Below are 24324 nucleotides of genomic sequence, written 5' to 3'. Positions count from 1 at the left end.
TTACAAGAATTTTCTATTTGTTCAAAAAACAAAAAACCTGCCATTAAGTTCCAGACAGCATAAAGGTCAGGAAGCCCTTTTGGTTAGTGGGGTGGCAACCTTCCCCTCCACACAGCTGTCACCAGGAGAGGGAGTCTCCAAGGGAAAGCAAGCTGCTCCTGTTCTGGCTTAATGCTTTTTGTCAGCACAACGGTAAGCAAAGCTTTCCCAGCTGAGGGTAGTGTTTACGTGAGGAATCTACAGGTATAAACACGACAACCAAGAGAGATGTTTTATCTGGTAGGTATTTATTGATAATAAGAAATAAAATCTGTCACTTAAAAAGCATACAGGCTTCCTGCTGATAGTACTGCACTTGCTATCCTTGTTTGCACCTGAGAATAGTCAGAAGGTATCTGACTTCCAGGACAGGTACCTGAATGGACTTGCAAGGTACACCATAGGTAAGCAAAGATGTCACTGTCTAACTACACTAGACAGCATGCATAACTGCATAAGGAAAGAGTAACAGACTTCTTTTACTCAGGAACAGTCTTAGGAGATTGTCCAAAGGTCACTCCAGAGGGACTGCATGCCGAGTGTCTCCATTTCTGTGAAGATACACTTTCCATAATAACTGTCTTTGAGAAAGTTTTGCTGTGGTGGAAGGCCTCTACGTGCAACGGTCTGTAAGCAAACTGGTCTTGGCACAACCATAAATGCATGTGACATGCAACTGAGTTACCTGCCCTTGCAAATGTAGCCCATGATGATAGTTACAACAATGTAAAATGATGATTTTTCATGAAGTGTTTCTGTGTATGAGAAGCTGCAAGCATAGGCATCTTCTCATTAAGCTGGCTTTACTATTAATGCACCTTGTTTTGACCTGTAAAAGCTTTAGGCTCTATGAGAGGTTCAATGCTGTGCATACTGTTTGCTCAACTGAATAAGGCACAGCAGGGAGAAGCTACTTTATTAAAAGAGAAGAATCATACTTCTTACTCTGTAAAGCTTGTTCTTTTCTTTTTTTTTTTTTTTCAATCTAAGTCTACTCAGTCCATGCATATGTTTGTGTGGCTTTAAGAAAAATGTATTTACAATGTCAGACATTGTAATCCATTATTATAAAAGCTAGTTCAGCAACTGCAGTATTGCATCTCGGCAATATTTTTTAATTCTGAAGGAAATGTGAGGTAAACTTGCTAGTGCTAAGTGTGGAGCATAAGCAAGAGCCCTGTCATGAGCAGTAGTGGTGAGTGCAGCTCCCTAACGAAGCACCCCAGGCCCTGATTCAAAGCTGACCAGAGCTGATGCACAGTCTCATCAGCTGTGGTGGGCTTCACAGCAGAGCTTACATTTGGTAAAGCAACGTTCAAAGTACGTCCTGCCTAAGAGCTGACACATTTTGACATATCCCATGGCAATAAGCAAAATGAACCGTAACATATCTTATTTGCTCTGTACATCGCAGGGCCTTATGCTGACAAGGGTGACAGTCTCCCCCTGGCATCTGAGCCGCCCAACCTCACACTCGGTCATGGTCCGACGGGAAGCAGAGCCACTCACTTCAGCACAGATCTGGATGCCTCCTTCCTCACACAGCCCATCTTCATCACAAACACAGCTGTTGGATTGCGCTAAGCAAAATCACAGAGAAAACACTCAGGATGGTATCCAACTGAATAAAAAACAGACCAAAATATTTCCAGCAAAACTGCAGGGTTGACAGCAATTTGCTGGAGGTGCTCAACAGAAGAAAGACAAGGACCTGTTGGAGTGGGTCCAAAGGAGGGCCAAAAAATGGTCAGAGGGATGGATGGAACACCTCTCCTATGAGGACAGGCTGAGAGAGTTGGGGTTGTTCAGCATGAAGAGAAGACTCTGGGGAGACATTATAGCCACCTTTGAACAGTTCAAGGGAGCTTATAATAAGAAAGATGGGGACAGAATTTTTAGCAGGGCCTGCAGAGATAGGACAAGGGGTAATGTTTTTAAACTAAAAGAAGGTGGGTTCAGATGAGATACAAGGAAGAAATTTTTTATGATCAGAGTGGTGAAACACTGGAACATGTTGCCCAGAGAGGTGGTAGATGCCCCATCCCTGGAAGCCTTGAAGGTCAGGTTGAACAGGGCTCTGAGCAACTTGATCTGGTTGAAGATGTCTACACTTCCTGGGCTAGATGACTTTACAGGTTCCTTCCAACCCTAAACATTCTATGATTCTTTTCCTAACCAGAGTAACATTAGCTGATACTCAGGTTCAGTGATAAAACTAGAAGTGGAGACAAGTGGTGCACTGCTGGGGCTTCCTCTGCTCAGAGAGGCTGATAGTGCTTGTGGGAAACACTTGCTCAAGATGCCTGAGGTATGTCAGATATTTCTGATGTTACTGCTTGAACCAGTTCACGTATCTACTGCTCCAGAGTCCAAACAACATGTAAGATGAGAGATCTGGTTTTGGATCAGTAACAAACTGATCATACAGACACTTGAAACTGTTATCTTCATTTACGTACTGGCAGTTTCACTAAAATCAAAGGATCTTCTCCTACAAACAAATGTGCATAGTTCTATCAGTTATGACAGCTAAACAATCATATAGGAAGAAGGTCTCATCTGAGATTTACTTTTCATAACTGTCTTTGTTTTGGTGTTGTATGTTTTGTTAGGGTTTGGGTTTTTTTGCCTGTGTTTGTCTCTCCTGAAGCTCCAGCCAGTTTTGATTATGTCTTTTTATTATTTTGGCTATTCAACCCTGTTAGACAAAAGAGATGAACTCTTATCAAGTAATCTTTTTTATTTTCAAAATATGACAATAACTGTGCCTCTAGCTGGAGCACTTCTAGAAACTTAATTTACTCCTTTATCTTCCCATTTCTGGCAACCCTCCATTAAAGGCAGTGTAGTGTAGGACACTCAGGGAAATTACATTAGGGAATTTGAAAACTTCCACTGCAGACAGATTGCAAAAAGCTGGGACTATTTCCTCTCAGGGAAGAGACATTCATCTTTGATCGTAATATGAGAAACAGGATAGGCAATGAAGTACAAATAAAAGTAAATGGCTTTCCTAGGTAGTATAGAATAAGACATTGAATTCCTTGACATAAAATACTGCTGGGGATACTGCTCGGCAAATTTTAGGAAAGGATCAGCTGTTCCTGTGGGCAGTAAGGACTCCCAGAACTACTGTGTTGAGGAATTTAAAACAGCTGGATACAGTAAAAAAAGATAGGGCAAGGGTTTCACCCAAAACTTCCCAGGGACCAACAGGTGAATTCATTTGGCAGGGACTACGAATAAACTTCTCCTGCAGATAGTGCATTTTGTTACTGTGTCCTGCAGGGTTTTCTCTTCCACGGTTGGAGCTTCCTGCCATGTTTGGACACCAAACACTGGGCTGATGGTTTGAACTAGCTTAGCAGTACCTGGTGCTTCTGGGAGGGTCTGGAGATACCATACCAGGACAGACCTATAGCTAATGCATAACAGGGGATATAGACCTAATTTTAAAAACATTATTTCATTCATAAATAACAATAAAATGTGTAAACAATTTTGCTTACAATTGTGAAGAATCTCTTACCATCACATTTTTCCCATGAACGGCATGACCCACACGGTATTTCAGCTGCCTGAGGTATTTTGCAGTTTTCTGCGTTAGTAACAGAATATTTTCTGCCCATGCACTCCAAGGCATGCATCTTGCAAATAGTTAAAGGTGTGTTTCTCTTGGTTCTTTGATCTGTAGCACAGGTGTCCAGGGAAGGACTGAAAACAAAAGCAGAGACTGGGCTATTTAAATGTGCTTTTTCTTGGTACCCCTTAAGAATTGCTAAGGATGTGAAAAACATTCAGGGTCCAGTTCCAATTTCCCTGTTCATTGAAGTACTCCTAGGATTGAGGCAAGGGAACTTGAGACGTAGACATGTGAATAATTCAGCCCTTTCTTTTCCACATGATGCTGCACCTCAGCAATGCCGGGATCTGTCCCCTCTGAAGGACATGGATATTACTGGGCATTTGCCATTAACCTCAGTAGCAGTGAGGCTGAGACTTTAGTTAAAAAAGGTTCAGACCTCAATCTAATATATCGCACATGTATGCATATTAAGTACATACATAGAAACATATCATACACATATGATATGTACACACATGCATGTTCATTACAATGTTTCATAAGTATTTCATAATTAAAAGATATTAGATTATGCTTAAAGACTTTTTCTCTGCTGTCCTTGAAAACCTTAACTTTTACTAAACAAAATGTTATGATCCAACATCAGAGACCAAAGATATTTCTGGAAATACACATAATGTCCACAGAAAATTAATGAAAAATCTGCTCTATTTATGCAGGGAATTTGTTTGTATATTTCTTGAAATTCAGATATTGTTCTAACACTCACAAAAATTAGCTTGTGAAAGTGGTAATAGCAATTCTTGGACAACCTTAAACAGCATTAGCTTTGGGGACAGTTCCAAGAAGTTGCTATAATTTGTGTTTCATGCTGTAAGAACCCTTCCATTATTTCTGGATTTTAATCTCAACCCCCAAACTTGTCCACTTATTCTCAGTGCAATAAGTGGCATCTGTGTGGAGTGAACAAAAAAAGTGCCTGTCTAGAACAGGGCATGCCTGTGCTTTCCCAGATGCACTTTACAGCCAGAGGTAAGGTGCCACACAGGGTATGAGAGAGCAGAGATGTGTTCTCAAGGGATGAGGACCTTTGAAATGGGGCACCAAAGGATTATTGTCAGTACAGCTCCTCCTTCGGAGCTCACAAACACTCTCACCGAAACTTTTAGTGTCTAATGGGTCAGTTCTGAGGGTCAATCTCAGCTACACAGGTGTTTGGTGGGGAGGAGAGGCTGATGAGGAACAGGCAAATGGCCCTAATGATCTTCATGGGGCTGCCTGAAGGGATGTGTAACAGTCCTTGTGAAAGTGGCTAGTGAGAGTAGGCTAGAGGAATTTGGAAGAGGGAAGGTCTAGTAAGAAGGTCCTGACTCAAACCTTGCTCACTTGCTGGCCAAGTGTTAAGATTTATTTTTTTTTTCCTGGGAATTAGGAAGTGGTTTTTAATCTATATGATGAAAAGTGCCTGCTCTAAGCTTTGGGAATGGTTCTTTGTGAGATGGTTTTGAAGCCTCTTAAAAGAGCTGGCTTTACAGAAATTTTAAACTACCTGTAACATAGTGCACCTTGAAGATATTAAAAAATGACACAGAGTTCATCAGCTGAGCCTGAAAACTTTGCTGCATCTACCTGCAACTGAATATGTCCTGAAGATTATTAACTGCATTACACCTCCTACTGAAGTTAGTATCAACAACTGCAATGGCTCCCTTAACTGCTATGCTCAGTCAAAATACCAGCCATTAAAACTCTAGTAAAGTTTCTTGCCTGAACTTTCCTTAAGGCTCCTTTGTTAACATAAAGAATAAGGTTAACCTTATTCTGAGGCACACTAAGAGGACAGCCCAAGGGATGCATCCCCAAGCAGCTGACAAAGGAACCCGGTGCCTTTGTCTGCATTATGTTGTTTGCTCATCTGGCTGCACAGCCTATGAGTTAGTGGTGCACAGAATTATAACGTGAAGTTATCTTTACAGACAGAGGGATAAGAAAAACTTTATCTTTAAATACCACCTTAAATTCAGAAGAACAAAGTGTGATTCAGGGAAAGCATCTAATCTTTAATTAAGTTGTTTATTATGTCTAAAATTGTTCAGAGGCCTTCTTTATTTGCCTGAGTGATAAATCTTAATATGTAAGTCTTAAGGTCAGAATCTTGTACACAAGGCAGCTTAATTTAGCTGAAAAGATTAAGGCCAAACACAACTGCACTAATCTGCCTGCTCTGCACCACTTTAGCAACACCCAAAAGAAGGGAGAAGGCTGGCTGAACCAGCTGCCGAAGGCTGAACCGAGGGGTTCACGGTCCACGTTGCCAATCTCTCACTACAGTATAATCCCTCGAATTGTCTTGAGAGTGTCTCACATACTCGCTTCAGCTGGGTCAGCTGGGAGAAAGCCAGCGGACATCAACATGTTCAGATGCATAAGAAAAAGGATGAAGAATCTGTACTCAGAAATTAATGATTTGCACTCATTGCTGAGAAGGGATATTACAGGCTGGGAGCACCACAGCAGTGCAATAGAAATTATTAGAGGCAAGGAAGAATCTTTGTGTAAAGTGAATGTGAGAAATTCAATAGCTTTTACCTAAAAAAGAAGGCTTGGATAAGAACAAGCTTTTACTAAGGCAGATATTGTAAGAAATTAAAGAGCATATGCAAGGCAGCAAATACCTTCTCTCCCTTTCACCTACAATGAGAGGCAGGCAGCTTTCAATGAAACTAAAAAGTGAAAAATTCAGCATCCTGGTAATTATTTTAGCTTCTTAAAATTATATTAAAGACCAGAAGTTATAATCTAACACATGCCAAGAACTCTTAGGAGAGACATAGATGCTGTGAAATAACTTCTGAGGAAAAAAGAGAGAGTCCTATTTTAAAATTATCAACTCTCATGTTTCACTGTGGAGATAGTCTTCAGCTGCTGGAGGCTGAGGTTTCATCCGTATTAATGCACTAACTGCGCTCTGACCCCTTCCTTACACCAGAGTCAATTCACACAGAACAGCTGGTGTCCATACTGTTAAACTTTCTTTGTGGAGTGCATCAGATGGAAGTGGTCCCTGACCCTAGTAACTCCCGCCCTGTGCCTGGGAATTATCCAGGAGTTGGCCCTTGCTGAAGCTCTGTGAGGAGCTGCTTTAGCAATTTAGCAGCTCTAATGCCCAGGATCATTCCCTTGCTCTAACTGATGAGGATAGATGTAGCCTAAGGCACCATGTCATGAGGGACAAATTACCCCTCACCAGCCTGTTACAGGGTTCTTGTGCTGTCCCAGGAAGCCTCAGTTGTTAGTCTCTTGGAAACCGAAAAGATGTAGGATGGTTCTGAAACCACGGTGTTCCTGAATTCCCATGTGAACTCTTGTTCCCAGCTGTCTTCTGCGCAAAGGCTGCTGCTGAAAGTCACTGCCACAGCAAAGCAAGCCAAGTTACTTCTGCTCTTTGAGGAAGGACCAAGATCTGCTTACGTGCCTTACTCCTACAGCCTTCACAGGCTGGCAGATTAGTCTGCTTTGACAGCTGATGATTTATCCTTCTATTATTAGATGTGTTATTTCAAGACAGAGTGAAAAGATGGCATCAGGTAATAGAAATGACTGTTATCTATCTTCTGCCATTTTGAACATAATTATAAAAAATAGAAACATGCAAGTAGTAGATTAATTATAACTGAAGCCTGGATGCATAACTGAATGTAATTCATTTAACTTCCAAGGTTATTGTGACTCTGCCCAAGGCCTTCCCTAGCACTGTGGACTCCCCTCATCTTCCACTGTAACTACCTTAACACACCCATGAACCAAAGGAGGGGTTGTTGTCTCACTTTAATGAGTATCAAAACAAAAAGAGTAGGACCAGGTTATTTAGAATATTTAGGTGTTTAAGGATAGGAACAGAGCCTTAGCACAGCTGTTACAAACCTGGCACGTACCTTTGCATGCAAGGCAATGGCCTCATGTAGGGAAGTGCCTAGTGGATCTACAAACCTGAACTAAGCTCACCAACTTTAATTTTGAGATGCTCAAAGTATAATAATTTTAGCTGAGAACCAGAGTCACGGTGCAGTGCACTCTTGAGCTATGTGGCTGATGCAAAGTACACAGCCTCAGCTGAGAAATTCTGTTACCTTGAAATCACTGGAGATGACTTAAAAATTTCTTCTTCCTACTACACAAGGATAAGACCAATTTAGTCTGTTATCCTGGACTCTCCAAACTGCTCAGCTCCTGCTGTGACATAAACCTGGCCAGATTTCATATCCAGAGCTCACACCTGCTGTTATGACTTTATAGGAGATTTCATCCTGTCTATGCAAACCAGCCCAGATGTTGGAGTGCTGAGCTCTTTCGCACATCTGGCCATCAGCACCAGGTGGTCTCAAGCATTTTCTTGTTACTCCCCTGTTTTGCGTCTGTTACCTCTATGTTTAGAAAAGAACTGAGAGAGTTACTTGTTTCCTTATATTTCTCCTGCATTGCTTATTGCAGAATATAGGCTTAGATCAAACAGGAAACAATAAACTCTGGTCTACAAGTTATGAGCTCAGGAAAGGTGACACGACTGCTCTGTGCAAACTGCTGTGTAAATGGGAGATTAGATTATTGTGGCTTTCATAACTCTCCAGTCTCTCATCAGGAGAAAGAAATCAGCTTTATTTTGCTAGCTTACTGCTTTGATGGTTTATGTCCCAAGGGCTTCTGTTCTAACTTTTCCTCAATCTTCTAAATCTTCAAAATATCATTGTATCTTTTTCCATCTATTTCACAGATCAAGTGGAGCTGAAATTATGCCTTCACCTTCTGTCATCCAACCAAATTCCATCACTGCCAAAACCCACTGACAGCTCTGACAAGGCAGGTAAGTGATGAACAGGACACAGATTGAACTGTAAAGCAAACAAATTACAATGCCTCCTTCTCATATGAGTAAGGCCTTCTCATCTGTCATAGACTGAAGACTTAAGAAATTTAATTGGTCTTGAATAAAGTGAGAAAGTCATTGCCAAATTCAGCCTGAACTTACCCACACTCATAGGGCATTTTGCACACACATTGTGACTGATGTACTTTCTCCCATGGCTGACATTTAGGCTCTGTCACTTCTGGTTTCACACTGGGCACTGAAGTAGAAGAAAACAGATAGTGCTATTAAGGGTCAGAAAAACAAGGGCTGTTAAAGGTCTACTCCGAAATTATCTTATTAGTTGAGCTTAAAAGGCACTGAATTATACAACCATGACATAAAATCACATCCTGCATGCTCATTAAAAGTATCTACTGCATGAAAGTAATCAACATTATTAAGAAGATACGATACACTTTGCAAAGTTACTGTTCAGTAATTTATTCATGGGTCGTGAGTCAGATGGAAGGAGACAGATACTATGCTCAAGCTTAAACATTCATCTAATTTCTGCAGCAGCTGTTTGTTTCTGCTAAACTGAGCAGTGCTGAATCATAGCTGGCAACAGCTTTATCATTAGGTTTCAGAGTTACTGGCTTCACTATTGTCACTAGAAAAGCTAAGGCTTCGAAGTCCTATGTGAAAGTGTGAACTTGAATATCTTTATACACTGATGGCGATGACTACTACAAGTTCTATCATTAGTCCTCAGCCTGCACTAACTTTAAAAACAAAACCAATAGTGATTATTGAGGAGTTTTTGTCATTGCACATGTACTATTCTTTGAGTGCTGAGTTGTATTCCAAGCTTGAAAATGAAATCAGCCTTTGCTAAACGTTCCTCTGGAGATGTCTATAGCAAGTAATAGCAAGAAAGTTTTATCCTGATTTGTGTTTTAGATTATATGTCTGTAGTTTTCTATGTTAACGTGAAACTTTACTACCCCTGAATATTGTTGCCTTTTTAAAAAAGAAAAATTCAACAAATCTCCCTTATGGATTAAGACTTTTTAAGCCAAATAGCCAGAAATAGCCAGAGAAGAAAAAATTAAAGTGTTGCCATGCATTGCAATACAGACAGCAGACATAACCATGTCTGCTTGAAGAGTGGAAGTTTCCAACAAAGATCACTGCCTTGTCTCCATCCCTGGGGCTGTTGGCTGTATAGCTGACTGTTACCAACACTATTGCTAAATACTCTCACCTAAATGTATGTGTGCTGCAGTGTCTGCATATATTTTTTTTCCTTAATTTTTAGCTGTTTTATCTCATTGTCCTTGTTTTCTTAACTGTTGTTGTGTTATTCTAATCTAATTGTTGTGTCCCTCCCCCCCCCCCCTTTTTTTTTTTTAACTTTTGTACTAATATAATGTTCCCTTACAGCCAGGCACAAGCTGTTTCTAAGGATAGAAGCATTTGAAACTGGTTTTAGTTATTACCATAATTTGAATACATGATGTAAGAAAAAAAAATTATTAAAATCAGTCACTACAGCTAAGTCTAAGGAGTAATTGGCAACAGTACTTCAGCACTTTAGCAGCAGTGGGCCATTCATTGTACAGCTATGTTATTCCTTCTGAAATCCTTACGCTCCCTGTGTATGTGGATATGACACAGCAGCAGACAAGTTACACTGGGAATCTCATAGGACCATCACCCTTTCAGGCCTAAGCCTGACTGCCACCTGCCTCTTCCCTCAGGTGAAGCTACCTCAGGCAGCAACTGGCTGATAAGGAGAGGACAGATATGAAATGCAGGAAGCATGCCTAGCCTTCTACAACAGTGGCTGTTGTCCCCAAGCAATGGCCTCCCCAGGGATACGAGAACATCTGGGACCTTGGGTGAAGATGCAACTGGCCTGAAGCAGAAAGCTGCTTGGATGCCTGTATGTCACTGATCAGCATCTTAGAGGTGCTCAAAAGAAAGCCTCACCTGCCTTCCACAGCAGGAAAAGATGACTCAGACAGAGCTGCTTTTGCTATAGCCCATTTCCCTCTCTGCCAGTGCTTGCCAGTATCAACCCAGAGCTTAAACAGAGTTATCATGAAATTAAAGCAGTGTTTTCCCGTTACTTCCAGTTCCTGGAGATTTACTTTGTCTCAGCTGTGTAACTGTCAGATGAGCAAAAGGAGTCATGCAGCCCTGTCCTCTCCTGCGAGAGGCTGTGGTGCACTGAACAACTTCCAGATAGGAAAGCCGAATCTCTGAGGTGCGGGTCACATGGCGGTGGTGCTACATATGTGTGTAAAGTGAAGCATATTGGCATGGCAGAATAAGAAGCATACATCCCAGGCAATCTTTTAAAATATTGTTAGTGACAATACTTGGTAGCAATAGGGGAGCGGGAAGCAAAACCCTGTAAGGAAACCTCACAAGAAATGTCTTAAGGCATCTTGTTGCAACAGCCCATTAAAAAACAAACAAACAAACAAACAAAAAAACACAAAACCCCAAACATGCTCACATTTTCTGTGCTTCCTGCTGGTGATTTAAGTATGGCTTCTGTATCACTAGATCAGCTATAGCTCTGTCTGTATCTTGTCTATGTAAACCATAATCTGTCCAGGAACAAAACCCCTGCATTGCACTTGGGAGACTGCAGAGGCTTACCTGGTCTCTTGCACTGGATAGTCTTCATGTCAGGAGACCACTTGAGACTGGGCTCGCACAAAACAGAGTGTGCCCCTTCTAGGTGCATGCCATGCGGACAAGACAGAGCTATTCTCTCACCGATCTCATACACAGGTTTCCATGGCTCTCCTTGCAACCCCCCCTCCAGGATGGGCAGGAGACAAGCGGTTTCTAAGAGTTGAAGCATTTGAGATAGCCACAGTGAATCGATGTATTGCAGAAAGCAGTCACATATTCTACCTTCTCCTAAATTACTTAACAAATTGAATGGTAAGATTAGCTGATCTTCCTGTAGAAACATATCAATCATGTTAGCACAAGATAGTAATTCATCACACCAGCCAGAGGTGCAATACCAAGGACAGAGTGACAGTATCTTCTCCTACCACCTGCAGGTCCAGTCGTAGCTTGAAGAGGGCTCCTCTGTTCTTAGGACTCAAAGTTGACTCACAAATAAAATATGCAAGGAAAAAAAGAAACCCTAATGTTTACTGACCAGGTTAGAGGAAAAGACTGAAGTGGGGGAGATCATCCAAGATTTGTAAAGTGATACATGGAGTTGTGTTCCTGTGACAATGTGGTTATTTGAGAACTTTGCGGTTGCCCAGTGCTGCCCACTGGACCTTTTCCTCAGTTGGCTTTGATCACAAACTCATTCCAGTGGTTCTTGGATATAGCCAACAGGACCGAATTAAGCAACATTGTTTCTGCAGGAAGTAACTCCTGGACTGGAATTTAATCTCCCTCACTTCCAGCCTTCCTTAGAAACAGACTTTATAGGTATGTTTCTATTTCAGTATTACAATATCTAGATTCAAAATAAAAGCCAATTTAGACCTGATTACGTATAGGTAACAGGGAAATGCAGGTGCATATTTTCCTCCTGTTGTTGGAAAGCAGACGTTCAGAGATGTTTCACTGGAATTCAGGAATGGAGTTGTCTTTCAAAACAAGAATCACTGAGACATACCCTGGCAGTATCTGTCTCCAGCTTGCCACTGTAAATCACTGCCACACTTAGCAACAGGATCACCAACAAGAGAATATCCATGTCTGCAAGCATAAACGATGCTTTTCCCAACAGGGTATGAGTTTTCAGCATTCTGAAAGCAAAGGAGCAGATGACATTTTGGATATACAATCTAAGAACCACTAGCAGCATGGAACTTCCTTTGATTCAGGGGTACAGTAGCTGAGGACAGTGAGAAATATTAATGCCACCCTAAAATGCACTGATGAGAGTGTCTGCAATACTGGGTGAATTCTGGTAATCAATAGCCAGTAAATGTGATCAAAATCAAAGTGTTGCTGCAAGTTTGTAGAATACAGAATATTTGGGATTTCTTAGCAAAGGGAGGGTTAGAGGTGAAGGTGCTCAGTGGCAGGGGTCTGGCAGTGGTACATCAGTGATGGAACAGCACTCTCCTGCCAGTGTACAAACTGACTTCAAATATGCCTGTTATTGAGCATTCAAGGGGGTACATAAGCTCTTGAACAGCTTTCCAGGGGGATCACTGGAGAGTATATGGCTCTGTTAATTCTTACAATGGCATGTTATCAGCTTGCTAAAGGTTAATGTGATACAAAAGACCTGGACCTGAAGACACTGGTCTTTTCATATTTTATATCTCATTCTCTCCTAAGGATAGGTCTTATGAAAAATTGAGACTACTCCACAAATTTCAGGGTTTTACCTTCAGTTTGTGAAACAAAAGTATCAATATAAGAGGCAAGTATTGATTACTCCCAAAAAAACAACACTGGCAAAAGAGGGAATGCAAAATTTTGGATCTTGCCTCAGGTTGCAGTTGTGCAGAGGTAACTAACAGATTTTTAACTAATCCTTTTATCTATATGTTGGGCGAAAATACTCTAGACAGCCTCATAACATGGAGAAGGCATAATCCATTCCTCCAAGGGAGGAATTTAGTCTCCCTTGTTAAATAGGGCCAAGTTACAGTCAACCAAATACCTTGTGAGATCATAGTTTCATCAGGGAACATGAATGTACAATGGTGATTTACGGGGTGTAGAGTGAAGATTCCTAAAAAACATTATAGTTTTGCTATGGACTTGCTGGATGACCTTGGACAGTTTACTTCCTGTTTTTTTCTGTAGTTTCCTGTGCTTTAATATGTAATTAATGTGGCTCAGAAAATGTTTATTATGTGTATAGGGTAAAGGACAAGTAGATTGTTTTTCTCCATAGCTGCAGTCCAGAAAAGGAAAGATTTTGTTCTGGGTTTGGGGGTGGAGCATTTTTGGTTTTCTTTTCTTTTTAGTAAGAGGCCTTGGCTAATGTCATATAAACTTCAGCCAGGGAGAAATGCTGGGAATGCTGCTCTACAGTAGCTCTGATACTAAGCTTGCCAAGAAAAATACAAATTTGCAAGTAACTATCTGTATTAACTGTAATAGAGACACTGCAGATAGCAATAGGACAGATAACAGAGTAATAGAAATAACTTACTTGAACAAATCCATTTTCCAAGAGAGGAGGAGGTGAACAGAATTGTGTAGGAGTTATGGATAAATCAAAACAGTGTGGTTCAATCAAGCTATGAAGCAAACAAAACTATGATTTAGTCTGAATTTAGTCTCTCTTCCTTTCAAGATCCTACACTTCTCAGTGAAGCCCATTTTCAAGGCTATTATGTGTCCCATTTACATCACGATTATACTTAAATCAGGCACTGCCAGGCCATTTGAGAGAGTGCTAAATAGAATGATTTCAAGTTTACCAGCTTTTACCCCCTTTTTCACTCTTATTTTGTATCAGATTCACAGCTTCTGAATTTTGTTTTGTTTCAAACTAAATTTGAAAGCTCAGTAAGTGATCTAACCGCTGAATTTGATAGCCTGTGCCTCCTTCTGAAATAAATTTTTAAATCTTCCTGTAGTTGTGGTTAAAATGTGGGTTTTTTCCTGCTTACCGAAAATGCTGCAACTCTTCCTCTTCACATGGTCTGCTTTCACGCTGCTCTCCTATGCAGGCCTTCCCACCGCCACGTGGGGAGGGGTTGTTGCAGGCTCGACTCCTTGATTTCCTTCCCCCTGAACAAGGACTCCAGGAAGACCAGCAGCTCCAGCGTCCATCAACAACACCTATGTAATATTTGGGAATATTTCACATTAAACCACTCTGTAGGTAGTTTAAAGGCACAGGCTGTTCAAAGCTAGTGATGGTCCAAACTGTACCCTTGCAGAGAATTTTAGATTGCAATGATCTAATCTTCCATCTTTCACCAATTTGCCTTTTGCTAAAGTATAATTCCATGGAGGCTATATGTTATCAGTCTGAGAGAACATAAAAATAACTATCAGCTACAACTAATCTGCAAAATTAAAAACCAAAACTTTTGAAGTTATTGACAGTCATTCCTTTAGTACATATACTTATTTACAGAAGGTCACCTTCTGAGCAGTTAGTATTGTCCACTGCATTTAACAATAACAATAAAATGTTTTCTATGTTAAGCATTGTTTGAACGTGCAACATATGACCCAAGCAGGCACCGCACATCAGCTGCTCATTCAGGTTGTGCAGAGGCACAAACAGACGCTGGAAGCAGGAAAGCACACTTTGCCACTTCTAAACTCTCACAAGTTTAAAAAGTGCTGACCTGGCTGATCTTGCACCAGAGTTCCCAGCTCACAAGCTGCTCCAAAGGTGTAAGGCTTGCAGTAACACACACAGTGAGTTCCTTCCACGGTTGCCTCACCACCGTTCTGACAAGGCTGACATCTGCAGGGATCGTTTTCAGCCATATATTCTTCAATGGCTTGTTTTAGGTAATGCTTTTTGACTGAGGAGCAGGGCACTTCCTTTACGAGCTCATATAACGGTGTTAGCTACACACAGTACAGAAACATTTATATTAAATAGTTATAATTGGGATATAAGAGTTCATAAGCACATTTTGTCATGCAAAATAAATTGTGATATATGCTTCTGCACATGAGAGTTGGCAGGTGCTCTCATGTGCTAACTAGCTAGCTAAAATCTTATGTCAGTATGTAATATTGGACTTTTTCAGAAAAGTCAGCTCTGCTTGACAGCATCCATTAAAATTAGTGGTAGATTAGTCATGTTTAAACATATTTGAGCTATGAGATTATGGTTGAGATAAAAGTGTAACACAGACCACAAATGTACAGTAACTCAAAATTCTCACCCAACTATACCCAGCCTAAAAAGCTGGACATTTAACAATTCATTATGTTATTTCATTAAGCAGTGATTGAATGTAAAAATAAGTGAAAACATTTTGCATTTCTATTGCCTCTTTTATGATATTCTGTGCTTTTACATTTATTTTAAAACTTCCTGACAGATATCTTTTGCATCTATACCATTCTCCGGTTTCTTCAGTATGCAGGCAGTTCCCAAAAGGAACTTAGACAAGGTAGCAGTGAATATGGCCATGCCCGGCTTGGAAGTATCTGGCTTCCGGAAGCTCCAGTTGTGCCTAAACGTCTGGATGCAGAGACAAGGAGGGATAAAAGGGATGCACTGAAGCTGACAAGCTGAGTGGAAGCCACACAGACCTGCCAATATGCATTTCAGGAAAGGGGCTATCTCAGATCTGGGCTTTCTCCAATGCCAGGATGACCCTCTATTCCTAAGCAGGATTCCACTAAAGTCACTGAAGGTAAGATTATAGGTATTGACCTGCCAAAGGTCATGGTGCAGCTGACCATATTAGCTTCCTGTCATTTTCTTCCTGTTGACTTCTCTTTTCTTTTTCATAAAGATCTGAAAACAGAATGATTGGACACTACAGCCTGATTAATCACCAGCTATGGCTTAATCATTTCTCCCCTTGAGGTGATCCCATCCACTCCTTTCTGCTTTGAGAAAATAGCCTTACCTTCTGTTTAATTACTCTGGGATAGTCTGTCACTGATCTGGCCCAAAAGGAGTATCTCTGACTGTTCCCAGCAGGATTATTCAGCTCTAGATAACTAAGGCCAGCAACAGCACCTGGGCTTCCTCCTTCTATGTAGGGGTCTCCTTTAATCTTATTACCACTGCTTCCTGTAGATTCAGAAGAGGAAATACAGAAAATACCAGCATTGCTATATTTACAAATGGAAATAGAAACAATACATGCAAAAACTATGCTAGCAAGTAGTGAAAGGACTCATCAGGACCTGTGCCTGGATCAGGAGCTCCTACACTGATAATATATAAGAAATATCTGGTTTTGCATGTGACTTGGCAGCCCAGTCTTAGGGTGCCCAGGAAAGTACTAGTTACTGGGAAAGCATTAGCAATAATTCATGAGTGTTGGAAAGACTTTAAGCCAGGTACTTGGTGTCCAAGTTCAGCATGTTAAGACAGAGTTCAACAAAGCTACCTGCTCCTCACTTCGACAACTATTTAAGAAGAGACGAAAGACGGAGACATGACAACTGTACGAGTCACTGTTCAATGTTTACCTGAAGAAGTCTGTAGCAGTTCATCCAGTTTGGAGCACTTTACTTTCTTCTTTTTCACAATGAATGCATTCCAGCCTGATGTGGTGCACTCATACATGTCTGTTATGCTCAAACCTGCGGATAATCGATCTGTTAACAACATTGTACACAGCAAGTATGTTGGATTAATTTTCAAGTTTCCCATTGACTTGAGATGTCATGAAGTATTATACCTAAATCAGAAGGCAACTAACTAGTGCATCCTGTGGGAAGACCCAGGAGTTGCTAAGGGCTATGGATGGAGGCTGAGAGAGGGGAGGTGTATCTGGAAAAAAATTGTTTCTTTCATCTCTTTTCTCAGCAGTCCCTAATTCTACAGCACAGCTCCACACTAAGTGCCATCATATGTGTCACTGTCGTGTTTGCTCTGTTTGTAATTTAGCCTGGTTTAAGCAGTTTTACCCAACTTTGCTCTTCAAGTAACTTTTAAGCTTTAACATTATTTGGCACTAGAATTCAAGTTTAGCCTCATGAGCTCCTGAACCAACTATCAATTCATTGCTAACCATAGCACTGCAGGTCACAGATGTGAATCTAGAACTAAATGTTGTGGTTTGAGCACTTTTTCTAATCTTCTTTCTTTTGCCTGTGAAGAGAATATGGTTACTAGAAGTCACTTGCTTGATTTTAGATATTAGCTGCAAGAACATGCAAATAAATTTTTATTCTTGTTTATTCACTTTGGTTTTTGTACCAAATACTCCAGTGATCTACCTTCTGCTTTCATTTTGTCAGTATCCATATAAAAAATAACTTTGTAGTGTCCTCCTAGAGATCCAGAGTGTAAGAAATGAGTCCCAAAATGTTCAATAAGTCTTCGGTAGACACTATACTCATAGATGACTGGAAGGTTGGCCAGTTCCTTCCAGAAGGGCTCCGCAAGAGTGAGAAAGTCTGGGTTGTTGTTAATAAACTGAGCAACTTCCACACTGTTCTCAACAACCATCAGCTGCTTACTCTGGGGGAAGGAAAAGACATCAGTCAGCCTCCATCAGAGTGGTTCCATACTAGCCAGATGACATGCACGTGATATTGGCTACTAACAAACTGCTTTACAGAGCTGTTAAATATGCGTAACCAACTTTGTGAATGCAAGAAGAATACTCTGATGTTAGGAAATATCTTTTGGACCTTTATTTGTAATTACTGCAACATCTTTCTTTTCCTCCTTTGTACCTGCAAGCTAGCATAAGGCCACTTAGGAAAGAAAAATATCACTCTTCAAAGCTAATGTGGTTTCCAGCAGCAGAAAGCCTGGCAGTAGCAGGTTAACAAGCCTTGTCCGAAAGGAAATCAGAGGGACTAGAGAGGTCTTTGCATCCTGTTTTGTCTAGAGGACTCTGCCTTTGTAAGGGGGTCTAGCAATTTTGAGGATGCTGCTGAATTATTAAACCCTCTATGCATATACAATATTGTTCACCTCAACCTCTCAAATTGCTTTTGAACTTTGTTATGTTAAGTCTCAAAATATGCCATTGCTAGTGTGGTAAAATGAGCTTGCCATGAGCTTGTTCTCTGTCAACTTGGGAGTCATAAAATGCACAAAACTGTTACTTGATTTTATCTGCTATAAGATAGAGGTTATACTTCATAATTGGGAGTTACTCTCAAATTATATATCTAATATTTCTTTTTAAATAAGTCAAAAGAATAAGCACTATGACTTCCTGGCTATTTAATGCACCAGATCTCTCTCTTAATGGAGTTCTACTAGTAGAAAATGTATTATAAAGTAAATGAACTTTCATCACAGAATTACTGCAATTTTTTTGCTCCAAGATACTGACAGAGGTAATAGAAAGGAAAAAAAAAAAAAAAAGAGGCAGCAAATAGGAAGAAAATCGAAAAGATTAATTAATTATGAGAAGAAGCCATTCCCTGACCCTGCCCCCCTATAGGGAGGAAAAAAGCTACTACATAAATAAATTACTAATGAAGAGGTAAAATGGAGAAAGTAAAACCAGCAGCCAATCCTTTTTAATTGATACTCAAACAAGGGATCTCTTTTAAAAAGTTTTGTACAAATTTTTCTGTCATGTACTTAGTGCCAAAAATATCTGGACAAAATAAATACTTGCATTTCTATATAAAACCACATCAAAAAAAAGGAAAATATTTCTGCAAAATACTAAGCCACAGCAACAACTTATACATACCTTTTGACTGTGTTGCAGATTTTTATTCTGTGAATAACTGTGTCCACTGTTTGAGTTTTCATACCTCTCTGTGTGTTTCATGTAAGACCAGCTGCTGTTGAAAAACTCATACGTGAAATCATTCTGAACTTTAACCTAGAAAATGAAAGATAGAAATCTGTATAAAGAGCTTCATGAAGGATGTTAAAAATTATATATAGTAGAGCAAATGCTTCCTTATATGCAAAATTCTGATGTTTTCCAGGCTGAACCCATTTCAGATTTCATTAAAAGTACTGAACACTGTAGGAAAAGCAATACATGTATATATATATTGAATGCATATTTGTACATGAAGTATTTATGTTGTGAAGTAAAGTACACTAAGGATTGCTTGGCATGCTTTTGATAAATGTGAGACAAACCAAATCTCTGAGACAGTGACTTCAAGCAAAGCGTATTTCTGGAAGATCTGCACAAAGCACCCCAAAGCCTTGTGCACATAACATTTCTTCGGGTGATATAGACGACTACTTATACTGAGGAGATGGCTTTACATGCAATATAACTGTGAGAGAATTAGAAACCACATCCAGGGAATTACAATTTTTTTGCTTTTATTTTAGCAAGGTACACACCAGTTTGTATTTCAGAATAGTAAGTGACTGCAGAGAGGGAACAGGTGTCATTTGGCTGTGTTTAGGGAAACATACCCGCCAAGAGACCTGACAAGCTTTGCATCATTCTTCTATTTTTAGTCATGAGTCTACATACAAAGCTATGCCTAATGGAAACATACCTGGAAAGTATAAGCAAGAACGCTTTCACTCAGCCTGTAGTATTCTCTCCCATCGCCACTAAAAACCTTTCTGCATTGTCCTCCAAAGCTTTTTGTATGAATGACTCTTCCCCTTGTCTCACCAGTAATGGCATCAAAGCTATGAGAAGAAAAACATGAGAGATCATTAAGATGGAGAGGTAGCAAAGTATTTTACAGGATGCAAAAATTACAGAGCCATTACAACCGAATGCTGTATCTGCAAATTAAGATCATAAGCTGATTTACCCAAGGAAAGAGTATATCAACTGGTAGACTTCTATGCCTGCAGAACTCAGCATGCATAGTATGCTACCATGTGGAAAGCAAAATGTTGCTCTTTTTGTCAACAAAAATGGACACATATTGATATGTCTTAACATTAAGACATATCTATCACAACTGATTTTAAGTTTTACTTTTCCAGCAATTAATGCAAACACAGAAACAACAGGGCACCCATTCCAAAATGTTTTTGTATTATATCTGAATTATATGGCATTCCAAGTGATACAACTATGTAAAAGAAGTTTAAAATAATTATTTTGCTAGGTTGTAGACGGAATATAAAACCACAAATCCATTTGAATCCTCAGTACCAAATGCAACAGCAATGAACAAAAAGAATGAGCATTGCTGGCTCATTTTTTCCATTCTGATGATCATGTGTATTGGTTGACATTTCATTTCATATCTTAAAATATGTTTTCCAATAGCAGCAATTAAAGATAAAAAGCCTTATTCTGTGCTTCAGATCAAAGGGCCTCTACATCCTGGCTGCATTGAGCCATTGGCATGATGAAGGCTGTTGTACTGAATAATTTTGCATATGGGATGCTTGACCATAGGCGCAGGAAGCCCACCTGCACTGCCAGCGTCTGCAAATACAATAAAAATGTAAATGCATTTGGTACCAGTACTACTGAGCCTGGCACATTACCCTGTTCCTGTAAGTTCCGAATTTGGAGGTGTTTTATCAACATCACATACAGTCGTCTGTTTACATCGATCTTCATCTGCACCATCTTCCTCACAATCCTGATCTCCATTGCACACAAGAGATCTGCTAATGCACTGACCTAAATCAAAACAAAAGTGCATGGGGAAAGGAGAAGTGTTTGCTTGTTTAAAAAGAAATCACCTAAAAATCAAAGTAAAAGTCCCACTTACCTGCTACTTTAATTAGCTTGTTCTCTCCCTCGATGAACAGTCTGTGCCCAGGAGGGCTTGTGAAACAACAGTAAATGTAGACATAAAGAGTGTGGAGTACACTTGAAGGAACCACAGCCATTCAAAGCTTAGAATGTATTAATAAAACAGTTAACTTCAGGATTTATTTCCTGAGCTTTCATCCTTGGACTGTACTGCTTGTGATTATCCGTGATTACCTCTCTGGTAGCACCAAAACATGGTTATGTTCCTCTGTGATAAACATCTATCTACTGAGATAATGTGGTTTTTTTGTGAAAGTAATGGAAGCTGCTTGGATACAAGGACTGTTTTAGGGAGCACTAGTTTCCATGACCCAGGTGATTTCCAAGATGTTTGAATATACCCTAGAACAGCTTTGAAAAATCACATCTAAGGTTGCATTCCTTAATTACTTTCTCATAATGAAAAAAAACGTACTCTGGGGGAAATCATTAAGGCAGAATGACTTAAGAGAGGCTACCAGGGCTACAGCATGTTATCTGCAAAGGTCTGCAACACTCCAGATGAAATTAAAAATATGTGTGGTTGAGGCTGGAAAAAAGGAAACATCCTCCTAAATCACAATTATCTGTGGGTCAAGGGTTCTGCAAAGCCATTGCCTATTTACTAAAGCTTAAATATAACTTTATGATTAGAAAATGGTGAAAAAGAACTTGGATAGTACCTGAGAAACACCTGAACCGATCACCACAGCCGTCTTGCACCGGGCATCCCCTTGTTGGCGTGCATGGTCTTGTTTCAAAGGCATCCCCAGGGCAAGGGTTTCCACCATACTGGCCATAAACTGCTACTGTCCGTCTCCGAATCTGGATGCAAATCAAGGCAGATCTTTGAAAATCCAAATGCAAAGCCGGAATAGCTTACTAGTGTCAAGGCAATGCTACCGCTCTGCTGCTATAAGAAAATGAGACATTCACTATTTTTTTCTGAGAAAAACAACACTTGGTGTTACCACAATATGGTAACAAACTCTCAGGTTAATAGAAAGACAACTATTTCATCTATAAGGTCTTTAGACTGATGCATAAGCTGGGGTGGTTTGTTAAAAAACCTAGTATGTAACTGAAAGCAAGAGAAAGCTGCTGACAAATTTCAGGTTTATTCTACATTTTTAATAGGCCAAATAATGACTGATATGAATGCTAAAGTTTGTCAAAGTAAACAATGTCATTTTGGAAGATGATAAAATCTAACATCAGGTAGACTGCTTTTTGCTTCTAAAAAGAGTAAGTACTGTCTCATGGCACATCTTTAATTTTGACTAATCCCTCCCTAACTGATGCAACATTAAAGTAAATGAGAAGGAAAATCAAAAGCAAGTGTCTTGCACGTCAGTAGAGCTGCACTGTAAAAATCAACATTTCATTGAGGATAATATTTTGCAATCAAATTTTCTTTCCTTGAGATGTGACTCCACTAACGAAAAATCAGTGGAGTTGGTACAAAGCAGCATCAGAGGGGGAATGTCTCAGTATACTGGACAGCTGAGCCTTTTGGAATTATCACCAAAATAAAAAGTGCACAAATTATTTTACAACACGAATACCATAGCTTTGAAAGGGAACATACTGGGGACAGATTGGAGGATTTCCCTTCTGAGTTCTTTGTTCTTCAGCTTTCTCGTCTGCTGGGGCTTTTGTCTGGCAGTTGATTTGGGGGTTTAAAGATACAGCAGTTCCTTAATTACTGGGAAAAAAAGCACATGCTATTAAGGTTATCGGTATCGAAAAGCTGTGTCTATCTGTACCTGTTTTTGAGTACAGCCATCACACTCAGACCAAGGGCCAAAAGAATTCCAGCGGCAATGGACTGGAGGGGTAGGGCTGCTCCAGTAGCATTTTTTCAGAGAGAGAGAGAGAGAAGAGGATAATCATCAGGGATTTCCATCCATAACCATTAGTGCAAAACTTTTCTAAACAACAAAGCAGGCCCTCAACAACAATTAGGGGTATGATCAGGATCCCTCTAAAACCACTTGGATTTGCTTTTCATGTGTGAGAACAAAATCAGTCCCAGCTTGGGCTTTCTGGTCACTGAAAAGAAAAAACTAGATACTATTCACATAGCCTGAACATCAGCAAGGACTTTGTGCAAACATAATACCAGCTTCAAGGACCAGTTTCACATTGCACAGCAGAGAGAGGCCAGATCACATCTGGAGCTCAGCAGGGAGCTGCCAGGGGCTGTGTGTACCATGGCATGCAGCAGACCTCCTCACAGCAGCTCTCACCCAGTTTGCCCATGGGATGCACTGAGGGTGCTACCTGCCCCTGGGATCGGGGCTGGCTTGCAGTAAACTGAGCTGTACTTCACAGATGTGTGCCACTGTGGCTTATTCCACCACTGTGTGCTCTTTTCCCAAAGGGCAGCTGACTCCTCTGGGCAGAGGCAAGGGACACCATAATGCCCATTCTTGTCACCACTGAAAGCAGTGGCAGCACTGACAGCAAACAGTGCCTCCTTTCCCAGGAGATGTATCTGAAGGCCCATTTAAGACCTGCCCCATGTCACACACAACAGAAGTTGCCTATTAAACTATGCATGGTTAGTCTTCAGCATGTAATTTATTGAAGAAATATTCACCTGGAAAAAACAGGAAAGAAGCCTGAAACTTCCAGCAACAGAAAAAGCCCCAGGACCTGGAAGAAAAAAAAAAAAAAAAAAAAAAAGAGCAAAAGCAAACTTACTTTGCTTTTCTGCTTTTTCTGTTTGCTCATACAGCTGTTCTAACTTTCTGCAATCTTTACAGTAGTCAGCTTAAAAAATAAAGGAAAGCATCACAGTGATTTTCCTGAGCTTTGTTGTGCAAGCTCATTTTTTAGTTTTCTTCTTCCTTGCAATACTGCCCAATTACATTTTCAGCTAATTATTATCTTCAGCATATAAATTTATATTTCATTGCATGTTCCATATCCATTTCATCAGTACAAATTAAGTAAGCAATTGTCTTACCTTCATGTTAGATTAAATACTCAGATATCCAGTGATTACCAGGGAAAATGCACTTTCACTCAATTCAGCAGCCAAAGGAGTCAGTCAGTCTGTCTGCTGCTGTACATTTCTTCTCACTCTGCCTTTCTCTTCTGCTTTTCTTTCCCTAAAAAGGCTGAATATTGCCAAGGAATTTTAATCTTAACCCATCTAGTGCCCTCCAGGGACACAGCCTGCTTTAGGAGCTGCTCAGTGGTTTTAGGACGTATAAATCAAGGTTTGGTTGTACTGATTGGGGTTGGCACGAAGCTGTGAAGAGCTCTTACTGGAAGAACAATTGCTTTTTCCTTATCTTCTCTCTCACAGCTTCTTTCCTCTGCACAAGGCTTTTCAGTGATCCCAGGCCAGTCCTGGTGTCACATACACTACCACCACAGCTGACTCCCCAGCTTCAGTAGGAAAAGCTGACCTAGAATTAAGCTGATGTTGCTAAGGTTTAATTTTCATCACAAATCTTCAGCCTCCACTTTGGCAGTCATGCTGATTTTTGCGACCAGCTCTCACACTGAAAATCAGCTTACATATC

General features: G+C 40.3%; 1 protein-coding gene and 1 long non-coding RNA gene across 2 annotated transcripts; one reads left to right on the top strand and one right to left on the bottom strand.

Moving 5' to 3' along the window:
- Window positions 1-266: 266 nt before the first annotated feature.
- On the bottom strand, window positions 267-24324 carry C7 (complement C7). The gene is made up of 18 exons (XM_080372177.1): window positions 23760-24324; window positions 23391-23446; window positions 22555-22630; window positions 21472-21613; window positions 20536-20674; window positions 19578-19716; window positions 18800-18934; window positions 17358-17601; window positions 16605-16718; window positions 16034-16200; window positions 14786-15014; window positions 14096-14267; window positions 13633-13720; window positions 12133-12265; window positions 11142-11333; window positions 8652-8748; window positions 3569-3753; window positions 267-1619 (listed from the first exon to the last, which is right to left on the bottom strand). The coding sequence occupies exons 1-18, from the start codon at window positions 23763-23765 to the stop codon at window positions 1432-1434; spliced, it is 2502 nt and encodes an 833-aa protein (XP_080228303.1). The 5' UTR covers window positions 23766-24324; the 3' UTR covers window positions 267-1431.
- LOC308056598 lies at window positions 3761-10972 on the top strand. The gene is made up of 2 exons (XR_013924884.1): window positions 3761-8486; window positions 10232-10972. It is a non-coding gene; the product is annotated as an uncharacterized lncRNA (long non-coding RNA).

The sequence above is a fragment of the Falco punctatus genome, assembly GCF_963210335.1.
Source record: "Falco punctatus genome assembly, chromosome: Z".
Classification (NCBI taxonomy): Eukaryota; Metazoa; Chordata; class Aves; order Falconiformes; family Falconidae; genus Falco; species Falco punctatus.
This window is presented reverse-complemented; position numbering and strand designations above follow the sequence as displayed.

Bases quoted from the DNA above. Each gene is read 5' to 3' on its own strand.
- C7 (XM_080372177.1), bottom strand. The intron at 20,675-21,471 runs GTACTATCCAAG...GTTTTGATTTAG, and splicing joins TCGGTTCAGGTGTTTCTCAG to GTCAGTGCATTAGCAGATCT. The intron at 11,334-12,132 runs GTATGTCTCAGT...TTCAACTCTTAG, and splicing joins TGGAGACAGATACTGCCAGG to AAACCGCTTGTCTCCTGCCC.